The 19,800-nt window shown below is 28.4% G+C and overlaps 1 protein-coding gene across 4 annotated transcripts in view; it reads right to left on the bottom strand.

Annotated features, from left to right (window-relative positions):
- LOC136091425 (TNF receptor-associated factor 5-like) overlaps positions 1–2,636 on the bottom strand; it is a 113,524-nt gene extending 110,888 nt beyond the window's left edge. For all 4 annotated transcript variants that reach the window (XM_065818998.1, XM_065818999.1, XM_065819000.1 and 1 more), the window contains exon 1: positions 2,236–2,636. In XM_065818998.1, the coding sequence (XP_065675070.1) occupies positions 2,236–2,402 (167 nt within the window). In that variant the 5' untranslated portion in view covers positions 2,403–2,636. The remainder of the gene's footprint in view (positions 1–2,235) is intronic.
- Positions 2,637–19,800: the final 17,164 nt, after the last annotated feature.

The following is a 19,800-nucleotide window of genomic DNA, read 5'->3' as shown; positions in this document are numbered from 1 at the left end:
CTATTACTAAATATCTATAATTAAAGTTATAATATAAAAAAAACGTTAAAAAAAAGCTGCTCATAAGTTTGGCACATCTGGATTTAAGTTTGCTTTAATAGCAAGATCTATAAGAGATATGTCCACCTTAGTTATTTATGCATAGTTCACATCTTCTTTAAATCAAACCAAAAATTTTTTGGCAATAATCAGTTGATCAGCTGTCAAACGACTCTTTCAAACTTTCCCTAAAATGTTCAGGTAATATTATGGAGTTTTAGTGAGTTTGCGGACCAGTACAGTCCATACATTTTCGATTGGATTAAGGTCAGGTGATTTAGCTGGCCACTGAAGTACCTTAATGTTGTTTTTTTGAAACCAAATAGTCACCGTTTTTGCCTTGAGACAAGGAGCGTTGTCTTGTTGAGACTGCCATTTCGATTCGTTGCTAAAAAAGATGTCTCTTGTCGGGATAATATGAATTTCAAGCATTTCGATATGTTTATGTTGATCCATACAACCATCGTATAAGTAGCAGTGACCTGGGCCGTCACTAGTAATGCAACCTCATATGCCTACAAACCTCCACCACAATGTAGTCGCGGCACAATGAAGCAACTATGAAACATCTCATTATAGTGTCTTTGGAAAATCACTCTTTTCTGTAGATTAATAACTGAAAAAGTTAGATTCGTCACTAAATATTATTCTTCTTAGTTCATAATTCGTCATTTTTACAATAGCTCTACACAACTTGATACGTTTTATCCGATCAGTTGATTTAAGCAGTGGTTTTCTGGCAGCAATGTTGCAACAAAGTTTTCAATAAATCAATCTTCTATTTACAGTTTGTCTTGAGATATGATTTTTTAAAACCAAGTTCACTTCTTGTGCAATCTCTTTGGCTGAGTATTTAGGGATTTTCTTGCGATTCTTTAAATACTATTATCATCAGTGATACTTGTTATTTTTGGTCGCCCAGATCGGTTTTTGTCTGTACCAGTTTTTTCAAATTTGTGAATTATTCTGAATACACATGAATAAGATACAGACTTAATAGTTCGAGCTACTTCAGAACTGTTGAAACCACTAAGATGTAGTCCTACTATACGCTGTTTTATTTCAGAGCTAATTGATTTTTTCCCATCTTATGGGTCAAATTATGGTCAAAATTGAGGCGAAAAATTCCAACTTTATTTCAAATGAGGTAATACATACTTTGTATGTCTTAGAAACTTTTATTCAGTTATCAATATATGTTCAGCTAATATGTAAAAAGGGATAGTTAAATTTACTTTTTAGTAAAAACTTGACGTCAAAAAGTAAAAAGCGACCGTTAAAACACAATAAGAGCGCAAGTGTGCCAATCTAATGAGCGGCTTTTATACACCGCTTTAACTAGTTTAAACTCTGTTTAAATTAAAAATAGATGGTTAAAATAACGTAATTTTTTTTCTATTTTTTAAAATTTTTTTATAAGGTTTGTTTTAATTAACTGTATATAAAAAAAATAGAAAAGGCATACGGAGTTTACCGCCAAAAAACTCAATTAAAAGAAGAAAAATGAAAACAAAATCTAATGTGTTCTGAATTTTTGAGCAGTTATATTGAAATATATATATATATATATATATATATATATATATATATATATATATATATATATATATATATATATATATATATATATATATATATATATATATATATATATGTATATAATATATATATATATTGTATACATATATATATATATACATATACATATATATATATATTATATACATATATATATATATATTATATACCTATATATATATATATATATATATATATATATATATATATATATATATATATATATATATATATATATATATATATATTTATATATGTATATATATATATATATATATATATATATTTATATATATATATATATATATATATATATATATATATATATATATATATATATATATATATATATATATATATATATATATATATATATATATATATATATATATATATATATATATATATATATATATATATATATATATATATATACTATATATATATATATATTTTTATATATGTATATATATATATATATATATATATATATATATATATATATATATATATATATATATATATATATATATATATATATATATATGTATAAACTCGGTTTTATTACATTTTATAATGCATGCTACACCACTTTGTTTCTCAACAACAACATATTACCTTTTTCGCATTTCTTCTGAACATGACAAACAAAGTCGATGACCACACTTTGTTAAAATAGGTTTACAAAGCGCCATTATACATATAGGGCATTCATATTTGTCTGAATGTTCTTGTAAAAAATATACATCGTATCCACCAAACTTCTTCGCATCCAAAGATTCCATTCAAAGTTCCTTTGCTTCTAAAAAAATGTACGTAGCCTTTGCAACAAGATCATTGTATTTTATTTAAATTATATAATTTAAAAAAAAAAATAAGTAATTATTTTTTTCATTCAAACTCTTTTTTTCTAGAAACAATATTTGTTATTAAACTTTTTTATTTATCTATGATTTTTACATAGCATTCTGGCACTTTATTGAAATTTAGTTTTCAATAAAGTGTTATAAAAGTTGTTTTATTATATGCCAATACGTATTATAATTTAAATCAACAAAGCAAATATAAAACAATAAGTTTTTAAGTAACCAATAAAACATTTTAATGTAATACGAGCGTCTTGGTAATATGAGCATTGCAAAAGATATTTAAAATTTGATTAGTAAAATTCAAATTACTTTGTGTTTTTTGAATTGACTTTTTGTGGTAATAATAGAATATAAATAGCAGTAAATAGCATAAATGGAACGGATTTCTAATCCGTTATTTTTAGATATCCGTTATAATTAGAATTTTTAGATATCCGTTATAATTAGAAATCCGTTCCATTTTTTAATTGGAAAACAATCCATAAAAATATTTACTTCATTTAAAGATTACATTTCCGTGGATGCTACAATTACCCAGAGTTTTGTTATTAAAGTTACCTAGTTTGAAGTCCTTAAATTGTAATTGTTCTAATTGCTTTTTAATTAAAAGGCATAGTAAAAAAAATATATAACTTAACAATAATAAATATTCTTGTGTATTTATAGTTAAAAAATTACTATTTTTTTCGTTTAAAGATGTCAACGAAAACAAATGAAGTTATAGAATATGAGTTTTGAAGTTTTTTAAAGTTGATTTACAAATCAGTTTGGATAGTCCTGCAAAATCTCACTATTCATGGGTTAAAAACTTGCAGAATGTGTTATTACAGCAGTAAGAATAATAAATACAAGCATTTCTTTCGCAGATGTTTACATTTAATTTCCCAAGCTGATTTGCAATAGCCTCAACAAAAGGTTGTTTTGGTATTGGGGATAAAATGCAGCAAACGGTAATGCCGGAGTCCGGAAAAAAAATTACTAAATTTAAAACCAATTACAACCAAATAAAAGTTTCATATGTTATTTATAATGAATTTGATGGTTTAAACTATCTGTAACAGGCGCTCCTTACAATCTAATCAAAATATCTACTTGGTTGATAGTAAAGTAACTTTATTGCGGTTATTGCTATGTAAAAGTTCAAATAAAAAAAAAAAGTTTCATGGACAAAACGATGATCCGGTTTCATACTGCGGTGAAAATGCGATGAAAGACTTCCTGACTAGCCTCCGAACCGAGATAGAAGGAATATACGTGATCAACAAAAATCCGCTAAAACAATTATGACAGAAGACAATCAAGCCTAATTCACAGAAATAACAAAATGTTACATCTACAATGAAAGATTTTGGTTGGGATAAGGTCCGCAATCATTGTACCATTACGGTAAAGTACGGAGGTGTAGCTGACAAGGTAAGTAATTTCAAGCTAAGCTTTTACCCCCCCTAAAAAAAAAAACAACCTAAAGTTGCTGTTGTTTTTCATAATTTGTATGGGTATGATTTTCATCTTATCGTGCAAGATCTTGGTAAAACAGAAGAAGATATAATTCGCGGCATAGTCGGTTATTGATTCTTTTTAGTTTATGAAAGACTCACACAATCCTTTATCAAAAAATATTAATTTAGAAAACCTGGTTATAGCTAAAAATGAGTTAACAGGTAATGAACTGACATTGCTGCTTTTTAAAAGTGTTTACCCTTATAAATACGTTGACAGCTTTTATAGATATAACAAAACTACTTAAAAAACCCATTGAAAAGGGTTTTTACAGAAAATTACCAAGAAGTTGCTATTACTGAATATGACAGCCTACAAGCGCTAAAAGATTGGGAAACTTCAGTGCACCGACTATGAATAAACTCAATGCTTAAAATCTTTATGCAATGATGCAACCGCAACCAGGCGCAGGTTTCAAACGATGTCAACCATCAAAAATGGTCTTTCTTGCTACGCTTAGTTCGGCTTCAGAAGGTTTTATAGTTGTGGCTTTAATAGAATACCCTGAAAGGTTATGAAAGATTACGATGGTAATATTATCAACATTTATTATTTGCATTCTGATTATCCGCTGTTTTCTTAATGAATGATTGTCCTAAAATACTGTATGAGCAAATACCAGAAAAAACTTGTTGAGAAGTTCAACGCAAAGTTTACCGAATGTAAAAAGCTTGATTCAAATCTAAGATAAAAAGAAAAATGCATTATCCATTATTGCAACCCTAAGTAACACAAATTAGTTGAGATGCAAGTAACCAAAACTAACAGAGCTATCAAGTTTAAGAAAAAGAGATGGATGGCACCATACATCCAGTTAATTACCGAGTTAAGGGTTAAACCAACAAAGTGTTTTTTAAAAAAAATTCTTTAAGATTATAAATAATTTAGTGTTTGGCAAAATAATAGAAAATCTGCAATCTTGTGTCTGACTTTACCTTGTTTGCAGCAGACAAGAAGATTGATTAAGAAAACCTATTGATGAAATCGCATATGTATTGCATAAAATAAAAAATGAGGGGCTTGTAGCTATCCATTGCACAAAAGCGAAGCGAAAGCTTAACCGAGCATTTAGGTTTAACAGTCTGTTTTATACTTCAACAAGCGCTTCATGTATGATTTTATGGTATAACCAGATGAAGGTTAGATAGCAAAATAAATGATATCTGTTGTATACTGACAACGACAGCTTGCTTTTCGAAGTGAAAACTCAAGATATATACGCTGCAATAAAAAGAAAAAAAGATTTGAATGATTTTAGTGAATACCCTATGGATTTTCTTGATTTTAACGTGATTAATAAAAGGTAAGCAAAATTAATGGTGAATGCGATAAACACTGCATTTCTGAATTTGATGGCCTAAAACTAAAAATGTACTCAGTCCTCAAATCTGATGGAAATGTCGTGAAAAAAGACTAGGAGTATAAATTTGTCTCCTCTTGACACAAAAAAAAAATTGCTTTAAACAAAATAACTACCTTGGCTTACCATAAATTTATTTAAATCCTCTATCCGGTTGCAACTGTATCTCATAAACACGGCAATGGAGAGGATAAAAATGTACTGGTGCAATTATATTTTTAGACCCTTAATAACCCCCACTCCCCAGCCCTCCGCATGTTACCCATAAATATATATATATATATATATATATATATATATATATATATATATATATATATTTGTATACATTTATATATATATATATATATATATATATATATATATATATATATATATATATATATATATATATATATATATATATATATATATATATATATATATATATAAGTATTTATATGTATATATAAATATATATATATATATATATATATATATATATATATATATATACATTTATATATACATTTATATATACATTTATATATATATATATATATATGTATATATATATATATATATATATATATAAATAGTGGTGGTATAAAGTCTTTGCCACACTGTTGGATTTTACACAACTTGTTTTAAGGTTGCTTTGGTATATTACTTTTTAAAGCTTTTTCTTCGGGAAATTGTCTAAATCTCTAATTGGACATCTCCCGCGTTATTAGCAACGGTTTTCTTATAGTTTAATTTGTAAATATAATTGCTATTGTTGGTTGATTGAGACACCTGCCTTTATCTTTAATACAATCTGTATTATACTGGTAAGTAAAATATAGTTTTTGAACGTTTTTACGCATATTTGTTGAAATTTGTGGTTGCTGTTTGCCACATATTATCACTTATAACTTTTACTACAATTTTGATTGGTTTAACACCATAGTAATTATCAATTAATTACTAATTACAATTAGTCTAATTAACTACAATTACACTTATATCATTATTTCACACCAAATCTCTAATTTATTTTTTGTTTTTGTCAACTAAACTAAACGTGAACAATTATTTTCTACATAATTTTATGAGTTATTAGAAATAAATGTGCTTTTTTGTAAAGGATTATTATCGATATGGCCATCCCATTATTTCTTGAACAACGCCTGCAAACAGTGGTAATGGCAAAACAAGGAATTTCCTACAGGGACATTGCTAAAGCATTAAAGGTTAGCTTGAGGACTTTCACCAACACCATCAAAAGAGAGAGAGAGACTGGGACAGTAAAAGACAAAAAGCGTTCTGGGAGACCACGCAAAACAACCATTTGGGAAGATCGGCTTTTGGTTCGGGCAAGTCTGGCTAATCGCTTCGACACGGCATTTGATGTAGCCAGTTACATGGGAAAAACACACAGCATCAATCTGGCAGCAAAAATCGTAAGGAAACGCCTTTAGCAAGCTGGGTTGAATTGCAGAATTGCTGTCAAGAAGCCATTATTGCGGCCTGACAATATTGCGAAGCGACGAGCATTTGCAAGGCAACACAAGAACTGGACTGTTGAACAGTGGAATAAAGTGTTGTGGTGTGATGAGAGTTGTTTTACTGTATTCTGTGGAGCCAAACGAGCCTATGTAAGAAGGAAAGTTTGTGAGAGATTTAGTTCTCAATGTGTTGCACCAACAGTGAAACATGGTGGAGGTTCCCTTATGATTTGAGTTTGCATGTCGGGATTTGGTGTTGGCCGGCTGTATTGTTGTAGAGGCACTGTTAACCAAGACAAGTACATAGAAATACTCAAAACACAAGTTAAACCATCTGCCACCAAGCTTTTTGGCAGGAATAAGACGTTTGTTTTCCAACAAGACAATTCTCCCTGCCACAAAGCCAAAAAAGTTACTGAATACTTTCGAACCGCACGCATCAATGTGATTGAATGGCCACCACAAAGTCCCAACTTAAACCCCATTGAAAATTTTTGGGAGAAACTGTTTAGAATGGTGCAGAAAAGCAAGCCCAGCAACTTGGATGAATTGTGGCAACAGCCCTGACAGTTGGAGTCTGCTTGGCATGCAATTCCATTTGCCACAGTCCAAAAACTAGTACAGTCAATGCCTGGGCGCACACAGGCAGTAATTGATGCGCGTGGTGGACACACAAAATATTGACATTTTTTTATATTTGTGTTGTTTTTTTACAAGTGCTATGCATTTATATGATTTGAGTCATGTTTGGTGCTGTTTGGTGGTGCTTTAACTTTTGCATAATAAAAATAAATGATTTTTTTCTTGTTTTTCCTGAGTGAGGCAAAGACTTCATGTCGCTACTGTATATGAAAAATTCAAATAAAAAGAATAAAAAAAATTTTTTTAAATTATAACACAGAAGAGTCAAAGAAGATCTATAAATGATAAAAGTATTGTTAAATAAAACAAATTCGTTAAAGCAAGGTTGTCTTTCGTATCTTTTTCTTAGCAAAATTACGTTTTACTGTATCTAAGTCTATATGTTTTCAATGTCAGAATCAATACTTAGCCGAGCCAGGTTATTAAGGCAATCTTGACTCGTGATAGTTCTGAGATTGCTGAAGCTCCTTTTTGCTGTTACTACTGTTGCCAGAGCTGTAGGAAATATCCTCAAACTGAGGTTTTAAAATACACTTTCTAGTTTGCCAAAGCATTTAATATTTCCGGTGCACCCAAATATTTTGTTCCGTGTTGTTCATGTTATTTCTTTACTTGCACAAAGTCTTTAATGACTATATCTTTAAAAAAAATTTTTGAAAAATTAGCTGCATATGCATTAGTTCCTCCTCTGACATTTTACTTACATTTTTATCGTGAAATTGTTTTCTAATATCGTTCTTAAACAATTTTATTTCTATATCAAGGCTAGATGCAACAAACCTAACTTAATTCAACATAGTTACAAATGGTCTGACACTCTCTTTGATCTGACCACCTGGTCAAAGATTTTGCCGTGAAGGAAACAAACAATACGCTTAAATAATATACTCCATCTATTTGGACTACAGCTGACTAAAATGTATAATGCTTGCATAGTTCTAAAGTAGATTATGGCTTCTAAAATACATAGCAGCATCATTACCGCATAAGTTAAGTGTGTGGCAGCCACAAAGAAAAAAAATAGCAGTAGAACATTGTTTTTTTATTATAGGTTTTGCTCCCTTGCATTTGCATGACATATTTGGCGCATTGTCTTAACTTTGAGCCCTACAACCAGCGAGTAGAATAGCATTACCTTTTAATGTTTTGTTACCATTTAAGCAATTTTAAAACCATTTTTGTCACTACAATCTGCAAATTTCAGGAATTGTTCCTTAACTTCATATTGCAATTCATGGCTAACTAGGTAAAGTAAAAATAAATGTTGTTTGCTAAAAAGGTGATGAATCTGTTGTAGAATATACAATTATTGCGTAGCACTTTGCAGAATGTTATTTTTTTCAAAACATGCTTAAAAAAATCAGATTATGCTGCAAACAACTCATTTTGAAAATCATTTGATAGGTAATGTACTTTCAGTATTCCTTTCTTTTTTTGTAATTCAGCTAGTTTCAAAACGGGTTTCCTAAGAACACGGATCCAGTCAGAAACCAACTCTAAAAGACCTAAAAAGTTTTCACAATTTGATTCACCAATGCCTTGCAATGATCCCTGAAAAGCAAGGCTACGTTTTCCTAAGAAAATGATAACATCAATTATTCTTCTCAAATTTGGTATCATTTTTATGATTTCACTTTAATTGATGATTCAATAAAAGTTATCAATACCGCCTTTCATTTAAAGACGTTGTTACAACTCACGCCATGCTAAATAGCATTCTCTTTGCCTATTACTTTTTCATGATCTGGTATCCTGTTGTATAACCTCCGCTAATTGAAACTCGCTGACCAGCCTTCAGCTGTAGTTAATGCAAATTTGGAAGAAGTACTTACATTAGCCTTATGCATGCTCCATACAAGCCAGTTTAGGGTACGCTGTTCTGCAATTATGTTTCTAAACTTTAATATACCCTCCGGACATTTTTGATTATTCTCATCTTTTGGCAATTTTAGAGGAAAGTCAATATGGCCTCTAGTAACAAAATTATTTATTTCTGATTGAGAAGAAAATTGTGCTGTGATGACCCCAATGTCAAGCTTTGTACTTGATTGGTGATGTGAATCACTACTTAACTTAGAACTTTCTGTACCACCAGGTCCAGGTTCTAAATCAATATCTATGTTAATTATATTTTTCTTCAGTAGTTGCTATTTTATTTTTATGCAAAGACTTATTTGTTCACAAATGCCATTATCATTTTTCTTTTTTTCCAAATTTACATTAGGATTTGTTTCTAATTTAATTCTTGTTTTTTACACCTAATTGAATAAGTGTCATATTCTTTTTCTTTTATTGAATGTGCGTTACTTTTTTTATTTCATTTTTTGCGCTCCCAGTTTATGTATTTGAATATTTCCTGTACGCTGAATCTTTAAACTATCTAGTTGATAAATCTAGGGGAAAAAAATATTTTTCTATAAGAAACTTAAAAAATTTTTTTTTGTTTAATTTGCATCAACCACCACAGGATTAAACTCATGGAAATCAACAAAGCTAAGAATTGTTGAAAAAAAAACAATTCAAAAAACATTGAAAAATAATTTAATATTGCGTTTTAAATTAAAAACTCACTGGTAACAACACATTAAAAATGCAAGATGTTGAAGAAGTATATGAATTAAAGAAAATAAGTAAAAGTTTACATTTATTTCATTCATTTTACACTCCCTTGTTTTATGAAGTTCTTTTTTAATTTAATTCAATTTAACATTGCTTTAGCGAGTTAGCATAGCATAAGACTAACCTATGAAAAGTCTCATAACAAAAAAAATTTATTTAAATTGTTAATGGGCCCTGGTGCAGTGCACAGAATACGTCTCCTCTCATAGGGCCTGCTCATAACGAAGATACTGAAGCTCTTTTCAAACAAAGCGACTACTCGGCCCGTTAAAAATGAAATGCTGGTTCGCCCTTGGTCGCAATGACAATAACTAATGAAATGAACTGTCAACTACCAAATAAGATTAGATGCCCTTTTTTCTTATCCTTCAGCTTACCTGACGAGTGTAAATAACGCAATTTTACGCATAGGTGTATTAAAAATCTTTCTTTATCTATTTTCCTTTCTGCAGGTATCAATGAAGGAAGTAATTTTTTTCCATTTTGTTTGCATTTTTTGGTCTTTTTCCTAATAAGCGAGTTACACTGTTCTCCATTGATTTTACTACACCAGACAAATATTAAACCCATGCAACCAATCTTTTAGAAGAACCGCGCAATGTCATAATCAATTCTACTGCATATTAGCGTCTAAATAGCCTTTCAGATAATGAATATGTAACTCGTTTAACAACTGACTGTTTCTAATGATTTTTAGCTGCAGCTCGTCAAATCTGAGCGTTGGTTTTTTCTAGAGGTTTACTTGCTACCGCTTTAAATTCATTGGGGTCAGTTTGAACTAAGTTGGTCTAGGTGAAAAGACTGTGCATGTAAGTTCTTTCTAAAGCCTCTTTAACTGCGGTAGCTATTTTGCTACTTAGGAGCCCAGCGTCCTTAAAACGAGACGCTAAATCAGCAACGATTAAAACGTTTTATAGGTATACTGACTAAATTTGTCATGAGGTAAGAAGAGCAAATTACCATACATCTGGCTTTTGTTGTGAGCAGACGCGTTTTATTTCGAAGCATAATTTTTTTTTTCTTTTTGAGGAGAGTAAAAACAAATATATATTAAATTTATCTAAAAATTATCTTATTAATTAGTTATCATATTTTATCGTTACGATGGAAAAGAAAAATAGCCATGATTTTAAAAACAAAAACGATGCAAATAACAAAACAAGTGAATTGATTATATCAATAAACATAGTTCGCGATATATTTTAAGAAATGCTTGCCAAACTACAGAAAATCATCTTCAACCCCATAAGCGGAAATCTAAAATTGACAAATGATAGAATTGACGAGGTACTTAAAATAGCACGTAAATCTTAAGAAAGATGTAAAATGCTAAAAAAGGAGAACGGAAAATTTTAAGCTGAATTTGAAAAAATCAACAGAATAAAATATTCAGAATATATTAATAAAGATATTGAAGAAAGTTTAAATGTCACGCAGGAAATTCAAGAAAAAAAAGTATTTGAACTGGAAAAAATGATAAAAAGTACAAATAATAACGTTATCGATGATGAAGGTAAAAAAAAATTAAGACAGTTGGAAGACAGGCTAAGAAGAAACAATATTCGGATTGATGGAGTTATCGAAAATTAACTTAAAAATTGGGATGATACTGAAAGAAAAGTTCAAAATTTGTTCGAGAGTAATCTATGTCTTGACAATATCAACATAGAAAGAGCTCACAGAACGGGAAAAAATGAAGAAAACAAGACCAGAACCTTAGTTGTCAAATTACTTTACCATAAGGACAAAGTAAAGGTGCTACAGGCAGCAAATAAACTCAAAGGATCGGGAATTTATATAAATGAAAAATTTTCCAGCAAAACACGTAAAGTAATAAAAAATTTACCAAACAAGATGAAAGAACACAGAAAGAATGGTAAGCATTCTGTTATTATTTACGATAAACTCATTGTGAAAGATTTTAGGAGAAAGCAAACCAGCGCTTAATCACATTTTTTACTTTTAACCTTTAAATAAACACATTTTATTATATTTAATAAAATAATTACGTTATTATTCATTGTTATTATTTTTTATTTGATACATTTATCCTTACAATGAGTCAAAATACTATTTTTCAAAACACTGAATTTAAATCAATTCAAAATAAATAAACAGTATTATTAAATGAAGATTCTGATCCTGAAATCAACTATTATAAAGAACAAATTAGAAATTTCAATCCAATTTACTAAGATATAGAATCCGAAAACCTAATTAAATGTTTGGATATAAATTCGTTCTCAGTTTTACACTTAAACATAAGAAGCTTACAAAATAATTTTGAATTATTCAAGCAGTTTTTGTATAAAAGAAAAATTGATTTTAAAGTTATTGGTCTTAGCGAAACTTGGTGTCACGATGTTAATATTTAGAATGATTCAAATTATCACTTACAAAATTATAAAGCAATTCATCAGTTTAGGCATATGCATAAGAAATAGATAGTCTGGTCACTCGGGCCGTATTATGTGATTTTTCTAATATTTGTTAAAAACACTTGAAAACTGTCGAACGGTCGGAACAGAGTGCACAAAGTATGGAAACAGAAAAAGAGTTCAATGGTGAATTTGATATTGAAACAAATTTTTTTTCTTTGGAAAATGATTTTCTTTTCGCAGACGAAAATTTTAATAAAGATTTAGACGCCTTGGTGTTGGAGTTGTCTAGTGAACCTGTTGAAAGCACATTTTCTTGCACAATTTGCTCTAAGAAGTGCATATCTCAAAGAGGCCTTACAAGGCATACAAATTCAAAACATCAAAGTATTCTTTTGGATATAACATTACAAAATCCTCAACCACCTGTTCTTCTCAGCGAATTTAAAAGTCTGCTTGATAAAAGCATTACTACCTTAATTGACGACGAATGCTATCCTGATTTGTATAGAAATGAGTTAAGAATTAATCATGCAATGCTATTAGAAAATTCACAACAAACCCTATCTCTATTAGAGGCAACAATAGCTAGTTTTAAAAATAATGGCAATGCAGAAAAGTTTTGACCTCAATTTTACAAAGATATTAATTGTGATAGAGGGATTTTCATTAACAGTCTGACTAAAAAAACAACTAGACTTCTTGGCTATGAACTATGCAATCATGTTTTAGCATTTTTTACAAACTCATTTTACAATAATTTGTTTGTAAATTTAAATGATTTAATGTCAGTTGAACTTTCAGATAGAGATAAAAAAATTATCTTATATCTAAGTGGTTATGTATTTCGTACATTTTATTGCAGAGTTCGCAGTTTGCGGTTATAACAGCAAAAGTTAAGCACAGACTGCCTTTCACTTCTTAATGCTGCTAAAATAGAACATATTTTTAAGAATCCTGAAACATCCACTAAATCTTACCAAAAACTTGTAGATGCTAAAAATCGAGGTGGTTTGTGGAAAGTGTCTCCTCCAGTTTAAGAAATCTTTACAAAAGTTGAACTTCTCTATCGCCAACAAAGTAATAGTTTTGAAAAAAATTGATTTAGAACTGATTGTAACCAAAATTTTAAAAAACAGTGTTGTTATGGCAAGCATATCTGAACTTCGTAGTCTTTGCGCAAATCAAGTATCAAAAGAACTGTCTTTAAACTTATTTTATCATCTGGTTACACTTTATGTTAGAGTGAGATCTTTTTCATATGCAAAAGAAAAACTAAGTATCCACAAACTTAAAGAAAATCAAACAAAGTCAAAATCACTCCGTTCAAAAATGAAAAAAACATCAATTGGGTTTGAAGAAATAGTTTAATGTAATATCACATTCAAAAACGGCTATTTTCATAGCCACAAATTTCATAAAAACATACTTGGCATAGTAACTCAGTTATTTATTTGTCATTAAAAATACTGATTTGAGAAAATGTTTCGATTTGTTTGTGTAAAAAAGTCAAAGGTAATGCCCATAAGAATTTAAATCCAAAGGACCCTGATCAAAATGTAATACAAAATTAAAAAATACACACAATAGTTTTAAATTTGTAATAAACAACTATTTTCAGGTTAACTTACTGCTCTGACTGATTTGTAGTGAGAGAGAGTGTTGCTTCATTAAGGTCAGAACTGGGTATTTCTATTATGATACTACCACTAGGAAAATTGCCATCCAAGCTTAAGGAGCTCCTACCTCGGTAAGGTCACCCTACTATAACTTGTATGTATTATAAATATATATATATATATATATATATATATATATATATATATATATATATATATATATATATATATATATATATATATATATATATATGTAAATTATGTTAGTGTATTTTACAAATAGAGTGATCAATGTTATTAAAGAACAGAGAAATAATAAATTAGAAAAAAAACACGTATCTAACTTTTTTTTTCACTTATCTAACTTTTCCTGATGATCCAGCAATGGTGAAACTTCAAGATGAAGAAAAAGTTAGATAAGTGTTTTTTACTAATTTATATATATATATATATATATATATATATATATATATATAAATATATATATATATATATATATATATATATATATATATTTATATATATATATATATATATATATATATATATATATATATATATATATATATATATATATATATATATATATATATATATATATATATATTAGGGTGGAGCGATTTTTATAGCAAAAAAAAAGAGTTTAAAAACCAATATTACTAAGTCACGAATCAATGTCTATTAATTATAAGATTAAAGTAAAAAAAATTTTTTAATTTTGATGAGATCTTGAGGTTCCTCTTTGGAATTTAAGTTCTTGACAGGTCCTAATATTTTTGAATTTTTTTTTTCTCAACCATATCAACCTTGGACTCAAAAAAAGCAGAAAAAAATGCTTGTTTTATAAATAATATTTTTATTAAAAAAGTTTTTTAGTGAAAAAAATACTTGCAAAAATATACCTTAAAACCCCCGTTTTGTTGAGGACGGGGGTTTTTAATGAAAGAAACAACTCTACTTTTTGATTTTAATTTTTTAATAAAAACAAATATTATTTTTTTAAATTAAAACTTTAAACGAAATTATGTCTAAAAACATCAAAACCAGAAAACAAACATTCAAAAAATTTAGAATTTATATTATAAAAAATTTTTTATGTGAAAAAAAATTCTTGTCTTCTCTTGTATTAGCTTTTTGACATTATGTATATATATATATATATATATATATATATATATATATATATATATATATATATATATATATATATATATATATTTATATATATATATATATATATATATATATATATATATATATATATATATATATATATATATATATATATATATATATATATATATATATATATATATATATATATATATATATATATATATATATATATATTAGGGTGTTTCATATTTTATCAATTTTTGAAATTATACTCGCGAATCGATTTATAAATTGACCATTTATATGAAAATAAGTTTGAACAAAAAAAAGTATGTTTGTACAATTTTTAGGGTCCCCGCCAGCTCGATTTTGGGCAAAAATGTTTGGTGTTTTAAACGCCTGGCGGGGACCTTAAAATTTATCCTATAAAATTTTTTATTCTTTTATATAATATATGTTGGATTGGATATTAATTACATAAAAGGAGCATGTTGAAAAAATTAAGATACGCCTCCGAGTTATAAAATACGCCTCCGAGTTATAAAATACGCCACCGAGTTATAAAATAGGTTTTTGTAAATATTAATAACTCGGAGGCGTATCTTAATTTTTCCAATATGCTCCTTTTATGTAATTTATATCCAATCCAACATATATTATTTAAAAGAATAAAAAATTTTATAATATAAATTTTAAGGTCCCCGCCAGGCATTTAAAACACCCAACATTTTTGCCCAAAATCGAACTGGCGGGGACCCTAAAAATTGTACAAACATACTTTTTTTTGTTCAAACTTATTTTCATATAAATGGTCAATTTATAAATCGATTCGCGAGTTTAATTTCAAAAATTGATATAATATGAAACACCCTAATATATATATATATATATATATATATATATATATATATATATATATATATATATATATATATATATATATATATATATATATATATATATATATATATAGCACCGCTCTAAGCCTAATCAAGTCAAGCTTAAATTATGACACCATACACCCAGGTGAATAGGTGTCAAATAAAGGTTTTTGTTAAGATTTCTTACTTTTCAGATGATGTAAATATGCTAAGAACAGACATTAAACCACTGATCTATTGCTTTTAATGCAAGCAATCTAACTATTACACATATAAAGGCTCCCCCATGCACCCATTAAGAGGGAGGGACAGCAAATTTAGGGAGCTTTTTTCAAATTTTAGAGGTCCCTAAACCAAATATGACGAACTAATAATCTAATACATTAGATACATTAGGTAATCAACTGTTTTTTAAAATTTTAGTGTCCTAATGACAGTTTTTGATAAAAATACATTTTTTTATATATCCAGTAATACCTATGAAAAATAAATGAGCTTTAAGAACATCACCCAGTATCACCCCTGATTACACGCTAGGTCCCAATTACAATTATATTGTTATCAGAGGCTCTATAAAAATCCTAATATTTAAATAATATCCTTAAAGGTTCTTTAAAAAGCATCATTGGTGCTTGTTTACATTGTAACAACAGTAAAACAAACAAAAAAACAAGTCTGCAAAATAATTTTTTCTATTTATTATCATAACAACGAATTTCTCAATTAACTGATCAATATTTTATGCCATTAAATGTTTTTAAAAAGATTTGTGGCTATAAAAATAGCCGTTTTTATGCAAATTCATTTATTTGTTTTCAGCAGTACAAGGAGACATAAGAGTTTTTTTTTATAAAGTCACTTAAAAAGTTAACTTTTTTTATCAACAGATTTTTCAGAGTAAGTCTATTTTATGCGTGGTATACGTGTCATACTCTCCTCCATTGACATTTTGCTTGATTTATTTAGACAATTACCTGAAATTGGATGAAATATATGTTGATTTCGAATAGTATTATCATTGAATCCAAAATCAAACAAGGAAGGATTATCTTTTTATCTCCCAATTGACCGCTGCTGTCCAAAGTAATTTTCTAAAGGATCTTGACAAAACTTTTCAGTTAATACATAACTTACATTGTTATTAAATAAAAATTTGAAAAGTTCAATAACAGAATTAACTATGATCTTTATACCATCATGGGTTTGCCAAGTAATAAACATATTACTTTTATCACTATTTGAAAATATTCCGGGTCTTGATTCAATAGAAAAAAGCCAATCAGAAAGGTATTTAAAAAAATTTTTTTTAGCCATAAAAATTGAACATTATTAGTATCAGAAAATGGTTTCAAAAATGAGTTGCGTTTTAATATATAATCATTTATATTACAAACATTTAAGCAATCAAAAAAATCATTAAAATATTTGCAAAACTGTGCAGTTCCAGCAGTATCAGATGGTGCATAGATTTCTAATGCAGTACTACATGAATTACTTAAAACTTGTGCAGCTAAACAAACATTCATAGCTGAAAATGGAGTTATTTTAATGTGCTCAACGGTTAGCTTTGGACATGCATGCAATTGACATTTTAATTCTTCATAAAACAAATCAGTAATATGAGACCATATAACATGTTGACCCTGATTCCACATGTAACAATTGCTTTTACCTGCTCCATAATAATAAAGGCTGTTCCTTACTGTTTTAATTAAATGAGGGACATCACAAATAAAATATCTAAACCTTTTATTGCCATCATCAGCAAATAAATTATCAGTGCGGTAAGTCACATCAACATCACCATTATTATCTTCTTTCTCAGTCAGATTAAAATGCATTTTAAAAACTTTTCTATTTAATGATGCTCCATCACAAGTAATTGCTACTACTTTTAAACCAACTGAGATTTCTAAAATGCCAACAGCTTTCCAAAATAGAGAAAATAATTGCACTGATGTAATATTTATAGTAGCAAAGCATATTTGCAAAGCTGTATTTAAAAGGATTTACAATAATTCTTATTAAGAAAACTAATGCATGAGAAGCAAGTTTGTCTGTCTGTTGTAATGTTGCAAAATTAACAATAGGATTGCCCAAATCAATATAACCAATTAATTCTCCAGAGTGTTTGTCCCAAACAAGATTTTCTTGAATTTTCATTTCATCAAGAACTAGGACAATAAACTTTTCTTGAGCTGAAAAATGTTTGACTTTATCTTTTAATTTTTTGATTAAATTTTCATTATATCCTAACTTTGGCTTCACATAATTTTTATAATTACGCAATCGCCTACGACTTGGTAAAACTAAGAAACCAGAATTATTTTTCTCATTTAATCGCACTGCTTCATAAGCAGCTGGTGATTTTGCAGCTAATCCCAAACAGTAACGTATTATTGCTGGATGATAGCGATTCCCTTGTTTTGAGCTTTTTAAATATTTTTACTGCTCTTCCCAAAACAGGCTCATAAATGGAGAAATCTTGCTTTTATTAACTACTGCTATTATTTGAACTAAATCACTTTCAATACTCCTACATATAGCTAGTGATGAATTTTCAATCTCCTGCTTCATCAAAGCTAATTCCTTTTTTAATTCTTTATTTTCCAGACGAACACTTTGTAATATAAGCTTTAGACGATCTGGAGATGTAAATTTAATTGGTGCATTTAATTTAGCAGGGATACAAGCATTGGCAACATTTCTTTTTAAACTTATGATTTCTTTTTTTTCAATGCTTTTGCATTGAAAACAGCATAACACTAACTCAATCAGCATAATACATGACTGAGATCAAAAATACTCTGTCTGATTTAAGGGAAACTCATTTCTAGATGAAAATAAATGAAACTTTTTTGAAATACAATGTTTAATATACAGATTTGACTTTAATGTGAACATATCAGATATTCCAGAACACAGGCTAAATGAAATAACAACAGAAATATGATTTGAAGCTGAAACATGTTGCATTGACCTTTTATATTTTCTATATATTAAATGATCATCTGGATTGAGCCAAGAATATACACGAATGGTAAAACCAAGACTATCATCAACGTATATTTCATATAGAGGACATAAGTGGATTGTGTCATAAAGTTTAAATTCTGCCACAATAGGACTTACACTCACTGTCCAGTCACAAATCTTTAACTTGCTATTACAATTAAGGACCTCTTCGAATGATTTATATATGGGTTTAAAAGTAATAATACTATTTGAAATCATAGAAGCATCTCTGTTAGCAACGATTGAAGATGCAGACTCCCTTTGTATAGGTATTGATGATATAAAACTTTTTTTTGGTAGAAAATAGTCGGTAATGATCCAGGTTTTAGTGACTTTCTGTTACCGTTATGAAGTATCATTTCTGGAAGAAAATGCTTTTCACAAATAAACAGATTCTTACTTTCTATTTGAGCCTTCAAATTTATATCTTGAATACGATCTTTAAGAATAATGGCTATTAGAATTTTCCTCCATGAAGTATTAAATCTATCGTTAGATGCAGGAATTTTAAATACTGAAACTCCCTTATGGCTCCTAGAAGTACTGCATCATTAAATAGAACAAGTAGCACCAGGCATTTAAAGAATTGGATGAAGAAGATGCAGTTTAAACAAGCGGTTTGTAGAAAAACAATCGACGAAAATAAATTTTGTGCACTCTGCGGCGGACAGGACACTAAAAAATTGCTAACAAAGAGTTGATCAAAGGAATACCGCAA

The sequence above is a fragment of the Hydra vulgaris genome, chromosome 15 (assembly GCF_038396675.1).
Source record: "Hydra vulgaris chromosome 15, alternate assembly HydraT2T_AEP".
Classification (NCBI taxonomy): Eukaryota; Metazoa; Cnidaria; class Hydrozoa; order Anthoathecata; family Hydridae; genus Hydra; species Hydra vulgaris.
The sequence above is the reverse complement of the archived record's forward strand: the minus strand, read 5'-3'. Positions and strand labels throughout refer to the sequence as shown.